The sequence below is a fragment of the Castor canadensis genome, chromosome 9, assembly GCF_047511655.1.
Source record: "Castor canadensis chromosome 9, mCasCan1.hap1v2, whole genome shotgun sequence".
In the NCBI taxonomy this organism is placed as follows: Eukaryota; Metazoa; Chordata; class Mammalia; order Rodentia; family Castoridae; genus Castor; species Castor canadensis.
In genome coordinates, this window is record NC_133394.1 from 79,895,717 (window position 1) to 79,909,170 (window position 13,454).

At 41.4% G+C, this 13,454-nt stretch overlaps 1 protein-coding gene across 3 annotated transcripts in view; it reads left to right on the forward strand.

Annotated features, from left to right (window-relative positions):
• The window catches only part of Map9 (microtubule associated protein 9), a 31,792-nt gene extending 19,059 nt beyond the window's left edge, over positions 1-12,733 (forward strand). For all 3 annotated transcript variants that reach the window (XM_074041771.1, XM_074041773.1, XM_074041772.1), the window contains exons 13-14: positions 69-201; positions 12,061-12,733. In XM_074041771.1, the coding sequence (XP_073897872.1) occupies positions 69-201; positions 12,061-12,183 (256 nt within the window). In that variant the 3' untranslated portion in view covers positions 12,184-12,733. The remainder of the gene's footprint in view (positions 1-68; positions 202-12,060) is intronic.
• The last annotated feature ends 721 nt before the right edge of the window (positions 12,734-13,454 follow it).

The window sequence follows — 13,454 nt, forward strand, 5'->3', positions numbered from 1 at the left end:
ACTGTATTAGGGAACCTTTATTATATACTCTTCTGTAACTCTCCAGTGTTTTATACTATCCTACCTAGGAATGAAAAAAAGGAAGCTTTTTTTAAGCAAAAGGAAAAAGAGAAAATAAATGAGAAGAGAAAGGAAGAACTGAAAAAAGCTGAGAAGAAAGATAAAGATAAGCAAGCCATCAATGAATATGCAAAATGGCTGGTAGGTTTTACGTGTTAATGCATTTGTATTTTTCTAAGCACTTCTCTGTCCCTTTTCTCCCCTAATTGTAGTTCTGTTTGTCCCACATTAGTATTTTTCCTGGAAGAATTCATTCTCTTCTCCTGCATATATTGCATTTTCTTTGATTTGCTCATTTTTATAATGCTTCTACAATTCACAGAAGCACCTAAACTTAAACTTCAGTTATTCCTGTGAGCCTGCATTCCTTCCTCCAGTCCTTTACCAATCCCGTCCATTGTTCCTTAGCAGTGTTCTTGCATCTAAAATCTAGAAAGTATGTGTTTGCTGCTGAGATTATGTCAGAGTATTTTAGGTGAACCTGTCATTCACACAAGAGCATTAAATCTAATGGTGAGAAAGTTACTCCATTTCTTTGGTTCTTTCAATATTTCTGATGACTTCAAGAAGGTCTTGTTTAGGTATACTTTAACGAAAGAGCAAGTTTGAAGTTTGAAAGGAATGTATCTACCTGGACTTTACTACATATTTACAGATGTATTTGGTTTCAAGTTACTTATATTTATGTTACTTTTTGTTGTTGTCAAGCAAAATAGTTTTCTATCTTAAAATATAAGTGATTATTTCATTAATTTTTTATAAATAACACATTTTCATGGAATAACATTTTATGTGAGTAGGTAGCATATTCATATGAATAGTTAACACATTCACCTGATTCAGTAATCAAAAATATAAAATTTCTCCTGTCTATTCACTAGAGTTTCTTAATAGACTTGTTCTTATAATCATTTCAATCTGCTAGCTAAACAATATCATCTAGGGTTTATCTCGTTTACGATTGAGCATGCTTTTATTTGTAAAATGGCCTTTTATATATCTTTTCTGTAAACTGTTGATTTATAGACTTTGCACATTTTTCTATTGGATTGTTAGTCTTTTTCTTAATTGATTTCTGGAAGCTTTTTCATGTACTATGAAAATTAGCCTGTAATTTCTTTCTTTGTTTTTTCTTTATGGAACAGGAGCTTGAACTCAGTGCCTACACCTTGAGCCAGTCTACCAGCCCTTGCTTTGTGTTAGGCATTTTTGAGATAGGGTCTCGCAAACTATTTGCCCAAGTTGGCTTCAAATCATGATCCTCCTGATCTCTGCCTCCTGAGTAGCTAGGATTACAGGCATGAGCCACCAGCGCCTGGCCAAGCCTGTAATTTCTGATATAAGTCTACTTTTGTTGGCTTTCCAACTTTGCTTTTAATTCTTTGTTTGTCAGATTTATCATTTCTTTTCTTTTGGTCCTTCTTACCAAGCATAATTAAAAAAACTTCCATAATTTAAGGTTAATTAAACCTGTCCCATTTTAGTCTTCATATCTTTATGTCTTAATGTTTGCTCTACTTAGAATTTATTCTGACACATGGTGACAATTATGATTGCAACTTTATTTTTTCCAAATGTACCTTTTACAAAATAACCTTTCACTTACCTATTGGCTTGAAGTGCTATCTTTATTATATGATTATTCTCATATTTTTGAGTCTTTTTCTTCACTTTCTGTTTGATTGGTCAATCTCATTAAACATATTCTGGTATCACACTGTTTTGTTTGTAAGCTTATCTGTAAACATCTGTTTGGGTTAACTGTCCATCATAGATCTTCTTTCACAGTATTTCTGACTGTTCTTACTCATTTTTTATATAAACATCAGAATCACCAATTGCTAGAGAGGTCACAAGATCAAAGTGAGCTATTTAAAGATTGAATAAACTAGGTGAAGTAACTCATGCATGTAATCCCAGCTACTCAGGAGGGGGAGATTGGGAGGATCATGATTTGAGGTTAGCCTGGGCAAAAGTTAGTGAGATCCTCATCTTAACCAACAAGCAGGGTGTGGTGGTGCTCACCTGTAATTCTATTGGGCATGAGGCTAGGAGGATCATGATCCAGGCTGGCCCAAACAAAAACATGAGACTCTATCTAAAAAATAACTAAAGCCAGAAGGGCTGGGGTGTGGCTCAAGTGGTAGAGTACTTGCCTGAGTTCAAACCCCAGTACTACCAAAAAATTAATAATTAAAAAATAGATAGGATAAAAGATAAAGTACTTAGGAATAAACAAGAAATATGTAAAGCCAATATGAAGAATACTAGAATTCTCTGAAGAACCCAGATAAAGACTTGAGAAAATGGAATAGGATTTCTCTTGCTCAGAAACACCTTAACCTTATAATGTTATAAATGTATCAGCTCTCCCTGAAGTAATTTAAAGCAATCCTAATTTTATATGTTGTTATATGTTGACTTTTATAATGTATTATGATAATTCTTTGCAGAGAGACAGTAATAAAATTAGATATCAAAATTGGTTTGATGTCTGATGAAAGAGGTGGTATTTCATGAAGATTTATTTAAGTTAAACTCTTAAATAGTGTTTTGTTCTAAAAAAAGTCTTGTATCAAGATGTGTATTAGCTGCTGGCATCACTCAGAGTAACTAAATACAGAAATTTGAGTTTGGGGCTTTGCTGCTACATTTTCTTGAAAATAGAACTTCCATAATGACCACCTCACAGTTAGGTAACAGTATTTTTAACTATAGTATTTTGTCACTTTCTCATTCTCATCCGTTCTTGGGAAAACAAAAACTCATTAAAGAGCCAAGATAAAATAACATGGTTCAATATGTGGCAAATTTTCTACAAATATAGTGCTATGTACAAATAAATGTATAATGTATTACAGACCTATCTTACCCAGTTATTACTGTAAATATTTTCTGGACAGATAGAATAGCCCTATAGTAGTCTACTGCCTTCAATTTTCATATAAAACAACATTTAAAAATTTTGATAAACAACCTTGCTTAGTTTGCAAGCATAGGATGGGAAATTGCTTTAAAGGAAAGTTATAGCCAAAGATTAGGCAGGACTCCTTTCTTCATTCCATTTCCCAGGTTAATTCATAGTTACCTTTAGGAAAATAAAATCAGGCACCTGTGGCTCACTCTTGTAATCCTAGCTAACTTGAGGGGCTGAGATCAGGAGGATAATAGTTGAAGGCCAGCCTGGTCAAAAAGTTTGTGAGACCCAATCTCAACAGAAAAATGCTGAGCTTGCCTGTTATCCCAGCTTTGAAAAGAAATATAAATAAGAGGATTGTGGTCCAGGCTGGCCCAGGAAAAAATGCAAGACCCCATAGAAAATAACTAGAGCAAAAGGGCTTGGAGGCATGACTGAAGCAGTAGAGTCCCTGCCTGGAAAGAGTACAGCCCTGAGTTCAAAACCCAGTACCACCCAGGAGTTGAGGCCAGCCTCGGCAACACAGCACAGCAAAACCCTGACTCCAAAAAAAAAAAAAAGATACTCAGTCTCCCATAGATAACAGTTAAAAGATTTCCTAACAGGTGCTTTTAATTATCAAAGTAACTGTAAGGTACTGCTGAATAAAGACCACACCACGTGAGGAAAAGAAAATTTATTGGGAATCCATACTGCAGGGCTGTCACTCTTGGGTTCAGAGTGAAGTGGCTTGGCTGAATTGGGTAGTGGGCTTTATAGGAGGGGCCAAGCCATGGGGGAGCGAGAGAGTCCCTGGTCTCTGATTATCTGCGATCACCAGATGGAACAGGTCCACATGCCTGGCTAGTTGAGTAACTGGAAGTTCCTGAGTTGTTTTGCAAGCCGAGAAACAGGCAGGGAGAAACAAGTGGTCATAAATCAGGGGGTTTGATTTTGGTGCTAGCCTCAGGACCTTCTGCCCGCCCCAAGAATGCCAGGGACCTAACATTCCAGCTTTTTGTTGGTATTATGGGTGCCAGTCAATCTAACTGCTTCGTGCTGAGTGGAGGCGTTGTTAAAGGGGGTTCAGCTGGAATTTGGAACTTTGTAAGGTTGCCAGGAGTGGAGGCTGATGGTTTTTCCCAGGCTTCATTTGTAGACAAGGCCAGTTGTTGGTAAGATCACCTATAGTAGAAAATTGAGAACCAGATGAGGATTGAGAGCTTATGTAGGAGAGGAAGAGGGAGAGAGTTTTCAGGAGTGGTGTAGCCATGTGGGGCCCAGTGGTATGCAAGAGTATTCATCCTTTGCTGTTATGGAAGAGTCTGAGGTTGGTGGGCAGTGTTTTATCCTTGAAAGGTGCTGCCACTGGGGGATCCTGTTGAGCTTGACAGTGGTGGGCATTGTGAGGACAACCAGATGAGGGCCAGTCCACTGAGGTCCCAGCAGAGAGGGTCAAAGATCCTTGAGGAGAACAAGATCCCCTGGTTTAACAGAAGTTGTAAAAAGTGCCATGGGGGAAGTCTGTGCATTAGCCCTTTTTGCCTCTCTGTCAGCAAAGACATTGCCCTGGAAAGTTTCTGTAGTTTCTGGTTGGTGTCCCTTGCAATGGGTTACTGCTACTTTTGTGGGAAGGTAAGAGGCTTTTAGCAGTTTAAGAATTAGAGACCCATTGGTGATGGGTGTGCCCTTTGTGGTGAGAAAGCCCCTTTCCTCCCAGAGAGCAGCATGATGGTGTGTAATGTGGTGAACATATTTAGAGTCAGTAAAGATGTTGGCTGTCTTTCCCTCAGCTAAGTTAAGGGGTCTGGTTAGAGCGATCAGTTCTGCCTTTTGAGAGGTGGTACCCCATGGAAGAGGACTGGATTCAATAACTGAGGGACACTATGTCATAGCCTGCTCGTCTCCTGCCTCTGGTATCCAGTGAGGAACTGCCATCTATAAACCAAGAAATATCTGGGTTGGGCAGAGGTGAGCTTCACAGGTGGAGTTGACAGTAAGTTAGAGTTTCTAAGGATTCCAGGCAAGGGTGTTCCAGGGGTGTGACATCAGGAAGTAGGGTGGTAGGATTAAGGGGAGGGCAGGCTTGTAAAGTAACATTGGGGTTTTCTATAAAAGTGAAGTGGAAGAGTTGTAGTCTTGAGGGAGACAGGTTGGAAAGGCAGCAGTGAGACGAGGTCAGTCAGCCAGTGGGGGGACAGGACAGTGGTGGGCTCACCAAAAGTGAGTTTGGAGGATTCCTGAGTTAATAGGGCTGCTGCAGCCAAGGCACACAGACAAGGCTGCCAGCCCTTGACAACAGGGTCAAGCTGTTTGGATAAGTAGGCCTCTCATGTGTCCTAACACGCCCAATGCCATTCCTCCTCTCTCAGTGACATATAGCTTGAAAGGGTCAACTAAGTTTGGGAGAGAGAGCAGGGGCCTGAAGGTGGGCTTGTTGAAGTTTAAGAAAGGGAGTTTTAATGGGTTTGGCTGGGCCAAGGGTTCAGTTAGAGCCCCTGCAGCCTCATGGAGAGGCTGGGCCAAGAGCAAAGATGGGAATCCACGTCCTGAGACAGCAGCCAGTCCAGGAAGGAAGGTCCTTCCCCTTCAGTAGAGGGGACCACTAATGACCTGATGTGGGCCTTCCGGTCTACTGTAATCTGCCTGGAGGTCAGTGTTAGAAGTTATTTAACCTGTGGTGAGGAAAGCTGAGCCTTGGAAGGTGATAGCCCTTCTGTGCTAGAAAGTTGAGTAGTAAGGCAGTGTGGTCTTGAGAGCAGGTAATGGTGTGGCTACAGAGAAGGAGATCATCACCATACTGGAGCAGAGTGCTGGGTTGAAGGTCAAGAGAGGATAAGTCCTGTGTCAGAGCCTGGCCAAAGAAGTGGGAGCTATCCCTGAAGCCCTGGGGAAGGACTGTCCAGGTGAGCTGTTGTGCTAGCCCCGAGGCTGGGTCCTCCCACATAAATGCAAAGAGACTGTGACAATCAGGGTGAAGGGGGATAGTGAAGAAAGCATCCTTAAGATCAGGGACAGAAAAATAGAAGGTGTCTGAAGGAATGCGAGATAATAGTGCATATGGGTTCGGTACCACAGGATAGATAGGAAGAACAGCCGAGTTAACAACTCTCAGGTCCTGAACCAGTCTGTATGAGCCATCAGGTTTTAGGACAAGTAGAATGGGGGTGTTACATGGGGAGTGGGTGGGTTTAAGAATCTTCTTGGCTAGGAGTTTGTCAATGACGGGCTTTAGTCCCCACCTGTGTTTTAGGGAGATGGGATATTGTGGCCTGTTTGGGTGAGATTTAGGGTCTTTTAGATATATTTTAATTGGTGAGTGGTGGGAAGAGACAGAAGGGGAGGAGATATCCCAGACTATTGGATTTACTATATGAGGAGTCAGAGGGAGAGAGTTTGGAGCTGATGAGGGAGGAAAATTAGTAAGTACCATTAGGAAAAGGACATGGGACTGATCTTGAGTAGTGGATAAGGTTGTAAAGGAGAAGGTGAAATGAAGTTTAGAGAGAAGATCCCTTCCCAACAGTGGAGTGGGGCAAGAGGGCAGGATAAGGAATGAGTGTGTAAAGGGTACACCTGATAAGTAGCAAGAAAGTGGCCCGGTAGTTTTTCACTGGTGGAGGACACCGTCTACTCCCACTACGGAGATCTGCGAAGGATAAAGCTTACCCGGAAAGTTGGGTCGCTCCAAATTACTGGCCCCTATGTCCAGCAGGAATGAGATTGGCCTACCTGCTACTTGGATGGTTACCCTGGGCTCCTCCGAAGTGATCTTGATGGGGGCCAAGGTCCCAGGGCCTCATCAGTCTTCTGCCACCAGGCCCGAGAGGTCCATGAGGCCTTCACTCTGTTGAGAGTGGGAATGGGAGACTGACCTACCTTGCAGAGACAAAGAGGGGCAGTCGATCCTCCAGTGTCTATTCCGGCCACATCGTGGACAGGGTCCTAGCAGCAGGCAAGGTGAAGGACAGTGTTTTGCCCAGTGTCCCGTCTGGTTGCACTTGAAGCAGCCCCTGGAGGCGTGCGTTGTTGTCTGGCCCATCTCGAAGTTGGAGGAGGTGGCCTCCGGGCAGCCACCAACAGCTGGGCCTTTCGCTGGTCTCGGGCCTCATCTCGGCTATTAAATACCTTAAGTGCCATTTTCACAAGATCTCCTTGGGGGGTTTGAGGGCCATTCTCTGCCTGTTTAAGTTTTCTTCGAATATCAGGGAAGGATTGGGAAATAAAATGAGAGTATGAGAGTTGAGAATAATTATTCCATCCTTGGAAGATGGGTCTAGCTTAGTATAGCGGGTTAAAGTTTCAGTAAAGCACCCTAAAAAGTCAGCGGGGTTTTCAGTTGGGCGTTGGATAATTTCTCTAAGTTTGTCAAAATTGACTCCCCTATAGGAGGCAGTCTGTAGGCCCACAAGGAGGCAGGTGAGCATATAATTTCAGGTGGCTAGCAATGGTGGGGTCCTGATAATCCCAATGTGGGTTATTACGTGGCACAGCCGTGGATCCCACCGGGAGAGTGAGATCTGTGCGGTGGACGTCATCGGCATGTGCCTGGGCTACTAACCAAAATCTTTCTTTTTCATCCGGAGTTAAAGTGGAGGAAAGAATAACATATATATCATGCCAGGTCATATCATATGTTTGGGTTAGGTATTTAAATTGTTTAATAGAGAAGGCTGAGTCATTAGAGAAGGAGCCAAGTCTTTTTCAATTTGGGAGAGGTCAGTCATGGAAAAGGGCACATGGACTCTGGTAATGCCGTCAGCTCCTGCCACCTCCCGGAGTGGGTAGAGATGGGCTGAGCATGCTTGGGAGGAGGTATGGGAGCAGGTATGGGACATGGATGGGGAGGAGAGGGTGATAAAGCAGGGGCTGAGGGTAAGGCTGGCGGTGTTGATTCCTGAGGAGCTGATGGCCCAGGGTCAATTGTAACTACTGTAGAAGGGGAATAGGGTGGCGACTGTTTGGGAGAGCCAGCAGAGGTGGAAGGAGGAGGGCCTGAGTAATGGGAGGATGGGGTGGGAGAAGAGATTAAAGTAGAGGACTGGTGGGAGGAGTTGGGAGGTGGGCAGACAGAGCCCGTGAGGTCACAAGTAAGAGAAGAGTCTTCAGGAGAGGGGGCAGGAGGAGTTTGGGACTTTGCGGGGGGGTGGTGGTTGTCGGATTTGAACAGTATTACAGGATTAGAGCAGGGAGGATCGAGAGCGGAGAGAAAAGCTTGAATGTATGGAATCTCAGACCACTTGCCATTGCGATGGCAGAAATTGTCAAGATCTAGAAGTGTTTGAAAATCAAAAGTACCGTTTTCAGTCCATTGCGATTGATTGTCTAGCTTGTACCAAGGCCAAATGGTGTTGCAATAATAGATCAGTTGCTTAGGTTTTATATTGTCTTAGAGACCGAGGTTCCCTAGGGAGCGGAGAAGGCATCCCGGGGGCGTGGATGCATCTAATTTAGAGTGTGTGGTCCCCATAATGTAGAAGAAAAGGAGAGAGAGAGAGGGAGAGAGAGAGAGGCAGGTGCCTTTGTGAGTTTACTCTTCAGGCCAATATAGATCTAGGTCAAGATCTAGCCTCCCTTATGTGGCTCAGGCAAGGAAAGCAGAATCGTCTGGTTGCCGTTTGGTCAAAGTAAGCTGGAGGGGCTGTCGAGCTCTCACCTTAGGCAGAGGAAAGGAAAACGGGGAGGGAGAGCAAGAGAGAGAGAGAGAGAGAGAGAGAGAAATGTCACCTGAACGGGTTCCCAAGTGCAGGCGTCCCTGGCCTGGGTTGCCGTCCGACAGAGAATGCCCAACCGGTTAGCCAGGAGTCCCCGTGCTAAGCGGTGGGCGCCCCAAGCAGGGGTAGAAGGTGTGCCTGGCACGGTGCCTGCGACTTCTGAGACCAGAGAGCAGGCAGCCTCGAGGAGGGTGACACTTACCGAGTCTGAGGAGTAGGTCAGGTGGAGAGCAGTGGAAGAGAGAGGCTAATGATGGATGGGAAAGCCAGCAAGGCAGTAAGGTCCAAAATCCACAGTCCGGAGGCACATGGGGTCAATTCAGCAGTCTGGGTTCAGGAGAGGGCAGGGCATAAAGGCCAAGGGACCAGCCCTGGGCCGGAGCGTCCTGCTAACCTCTCCCGGGTTTCGGTACCAGATGTAAGATCCTGCTGAATAAAACCCATGCCACTTGTGAAAAAGAAAGATTTATTGGGAATCCAGACCTCAGGGCTGTCACTCTCAGGTTCACAGTGAAACAGCTTGGCTGAATTGGGTAGTGGGCTTTATAGGAGGGGCTAAGCCATGGGGGAGGGAGAGAGTCTCTGGTCTCTGATTATCTGTGATCACCAGATGGAACAGGTCGATATGCCTGAGTTGGTTTGCAAGCAGAGAAACAATCAGGCAGGGAGAAGCAAGCAGTCATAAATCAGGGGGTCTGGTTTCAGTGCTAGCTTCTGGACCTTCCACCCACACCAAGAATGCCAGGGACCTAACAGTAACATTATTGATTCCTGTTAATACAAGGCTAGTGATTGCTTATTTTCTGCGCTGGCTTTTTAGCATCCTACTAGTATAATCAAACTTGTTTTAAGTTGTTTTCTCTCTCCCTGTGCTGAGTAGATTGAACAAAAAAGCTTGTTCAGTCAATTTCTGTGGGTACATCATGGTTACTGCTTTTCTCCTACCCAGGTGAATGTTCTGCCTCTCTTTAAAAAATTAAAATGATTGATGATGATCATTAAAACGTTTCTTTTCTCAATTAAAATTCCGTAAAAATTCCTTCTTTGCTTTAATAGGAATAGCAAGCATGCATACATTCTTGTGACAAGGACAAGGATGTTAATACAGGGGAAAAAAACTCACCGTACCTCTCTGCGCTTGTTTGGGTGTATGTGAACAGTTGTCTGCAAATGCAAATCTTGCATCACCATATTGTTCTTGTGATATTTCTTAGTCCATATATGTATTGGTAAATGATACATAGACACCCAGTGATTTACCTCAGTGTCTCCTCCCAAGCCATCAGCCTGCAGAGGCAGCATTGTCTAAAGGGTTTTTTGATACTGTTGCTTTTGGAGGAGTATGAGTAAATCACCAGTAAGAGGAAACACCAAGCTTTAAAGTTTTAGCAGAAACTCAAAGAAATAGAAACACAATCCAGGTTGCAGGACGCAATGACCAAGTGCTATTAAGATATCATGTGTACCTAGGTAAATGTTCAGATTTCATGCCAAGCCCCTGATAGTCATTTCTTTGAAGGGCCTATGTGCAGAAAAGTGAAATAGTTCCAAAATTCATGTGTTATAAAAATGTAAAAATGTAAGTGATAATATTTTTAAAATGATATGAGTGAAACAAGACTATTCCTCTCTCAAGCAATGAAGTACAAATTTACCACTCCACTCCTTTGTGAAGCATCATTCTTTCTACCCTCTTGAATGATTCCCATCATGTGCCAAAATAAAAATAAAATAAACTCTCTTGATTCAGCATTTCCTTCTAGCTATGTTTCTACATTTTATGCTTTTCTTTATAGCTGAATGTCTAGAAATTTTGTTGACATTTCATCATTTTTCATTACCTTTCCAACCTCCTCCACTCCAGTCTCGTCTCTGTTTCCAAAACTACACTTTGTCCCCATTTTCTAGACCTCTCAGCATTCTACAGTCAGATTCCTCCCCTTCTTGCAACTGTCTCCTCCCTTGGCTATCAGGTTTCCCTAGTTTTCCTCCCCAGTCTCTCTGCCTTCCTCTGCATATCACTTGTTAGATTCTTTTACATAAAATCTAAATATTAACCTGACCTTCAAAGCCCCATGTGATGTTATCATCTCCCTTTTTATTCTCATCTGAGACTCCCACCAAATTTTGCTCATGCTGGCTCTCGTTTCCTCCTACCTCCTAAGTTTCTTCCCACTTATCTAAGGTCTTTCTGCTTGAAATTCTTTGCCCAATACATGTACAATTAAAAAGTATTAAGAAATGCACTGCAATGTTAACAAGCATCAAGTTCAGAGTAGTGGTCACTTTAGTGGATTGGAAAGGGAGAAAGATGGTGAGCAAGTGGGCATAGGGAGCTTGAATTGGTCATGTTTTCTTTTTTATCCCCTTATGACAGGTAATGGGTACTCAGGTTCTGATTATTATTTTTATTTTTATTTCATTTTTGAATTAGCATACATTAATAATATGAGGAGGTTTCATTCTTAAAATTCCATACATGCAAACAGTATACTTTGAACAAGTTTACCCCCTCCATTATATTTCCATTCCCTCCTTCCTCCTCCCTTTTATAAACACTGTTCACTGGCTTTCATTATGCTGTCTTCATGTGTGTATGTGTCATGCTTCCATCCTCTTCACCCCTCAGCATCCTTTCCTTTCCACCTCTGGCTGATTCCTCTCCCAAATAGTCCCCATTTGTATTCATGCCCCATTATTACCATCATTTTAGGTGTAGGTTCTATAAATGATCAGGAAAATATTACTATTTAAACAGTTTTCTGTGGCAAAATACTTCTTAAGTTTAAGGAGTAAAACAGGTAATATAAATAAAATGCTTGATATAAAGGCAATATTAATATTTCCTATTTGAAAATACACAATTGCTAAGAATTAAAAGCACCAATTCTGTATAGATAAATGCCCCAAATAATTGAGCAGAAAATTTACAAAAAGACTATAAAAAAAGATTTAAGATGTGCTCAAGCACAATAACAAGCACAGAAACTAAGGGAATTTTCAACTGTTTGTAAAAAATGTGGAGCATCTCATTCTGCCATGGCATAGTCAGACTTGCACTTGGTAAATTCACTTTGGAGAAACTTGTGCCAGAAAGTTATCACCAACTTCTCATTACTGTCTTTGACTTATAGAATTGTAGATGTTTTTTTTTTTTTTTGCTATTTTACTTAATTTTTAATTAAAAATGCTGTGGCACTAATATTTATTAACAATACACATACAAGTTAGCAGTATTCCCTAGCTGCTAAGTCTTTTAAACCAATTAAACTAAGAAATAGTTTCAATATCTTATCATGGATTATTTTGCTCTTCGGGAAGCAACTTGATTTTAAAATGATGTTTGTATGAGAATATATATGAATTTATAGTTTTCTATTTTTTCTTTAGGAAAAGAAAGAAAGGCAGGAAAGAGTCGAACGAAAACAGAAGAAACAGCATTCCTTTCTTGAAAATGAGGCACTTCCTCCATGGAGCCCTCCACGCAGAACTATGCTTTCAAAAGTGTTTTGATAATTCTAATTCTTACATTATTTGTCAGTTCACCAACTTTAGCTGTGGATTTAAAACCATTCATTCAATTATTTATAGTTAGAGGAATCTATTTCAATTAAATGCCAGACACTTCTGCTGACAGTGAGAAAGATACTTTGGTATTTAATCAGTGCAAACATATTTTGAACCATAGATAAACTGCCTGAAATGAAAAGTTTTCATTAGTTCACTCTTCACATTAAAATGCATAAAGCTTTATCATGTCCTGATAATTCTTAAAGTGGAATGATTCATGATCACTTTCACTAAGCTCTGCATATTAATTATTACTAATCCCAATAATTAAATGCAAACCATTTAGGTACAATAATTAGAAATAATTTGTGGATGCTTGTGCATCTAGATTCAGGTTTTTAAATGACCACTGGGAAGTATACATGTTACTTTTTTTTTGAGACTGATCTTTAGCTCTAAGCAGTTAGATCTGTACTGTGTAAGGTAGAATCTTGTCAACTGAGGCAATAGTTCAGCAGAACTCTAATGAACATGATATTTTATTTAGACTGTGGCCTTATGTTTTAATGTGAGTGCTTTATCTGTTCAGGCTTATGTGGCAATCATAAGCACTTTACAATGAGCTCACCTCTGAAATTTCTTTTTAAATTCTGATGCTTGCTTTATTTACCATTTCAGTGATGCCAAAAGACATCAGTTTCATGGTAGTGATATGCTTACACATTACCCATGGAAATTCCACAAGAATGGAATTGTGTCTAGACTAATAGTCATTATTTCTAGACTAAAGCCATGAAGGTGATAAAGGCAAATTTTGTCTTCTTAACTAATCCGAGTTTGTATTTACAAAGCAGAAAATGGGAAAGCAAATTTGTAGAAATAGTCAAAAGAACTTTTATTTATTTATTTGATTTCTGCATATCTTCATGTTATCTGGTCTCATTATTGACCAGGTCATTTATTTTAAGACATACCAGTTTTCTGCTCTCAAGAGGTGAAATGCTGCTTGGTCAATAATGTAATTCAGAGATGATGGATGAAAAGAAACAGTTACTATTTATTAGACATTTCAGTCATCTCTTCTGAAATGTCATTTACAAGTGTCATTGACAAGTGTCATTTGTCATCTTTATCACAACTATTCAGGGTAGGTGTTATTACCTTCATTTTGAGATAAAAACACTGAGTCTCAAAGAAACCAAAAACTTGCCATGCCTCTGTCAAGTCAGGGCCATAGCTGATCCTGGCTGTGTGAGTCAGGTCCTGGCTGAGTG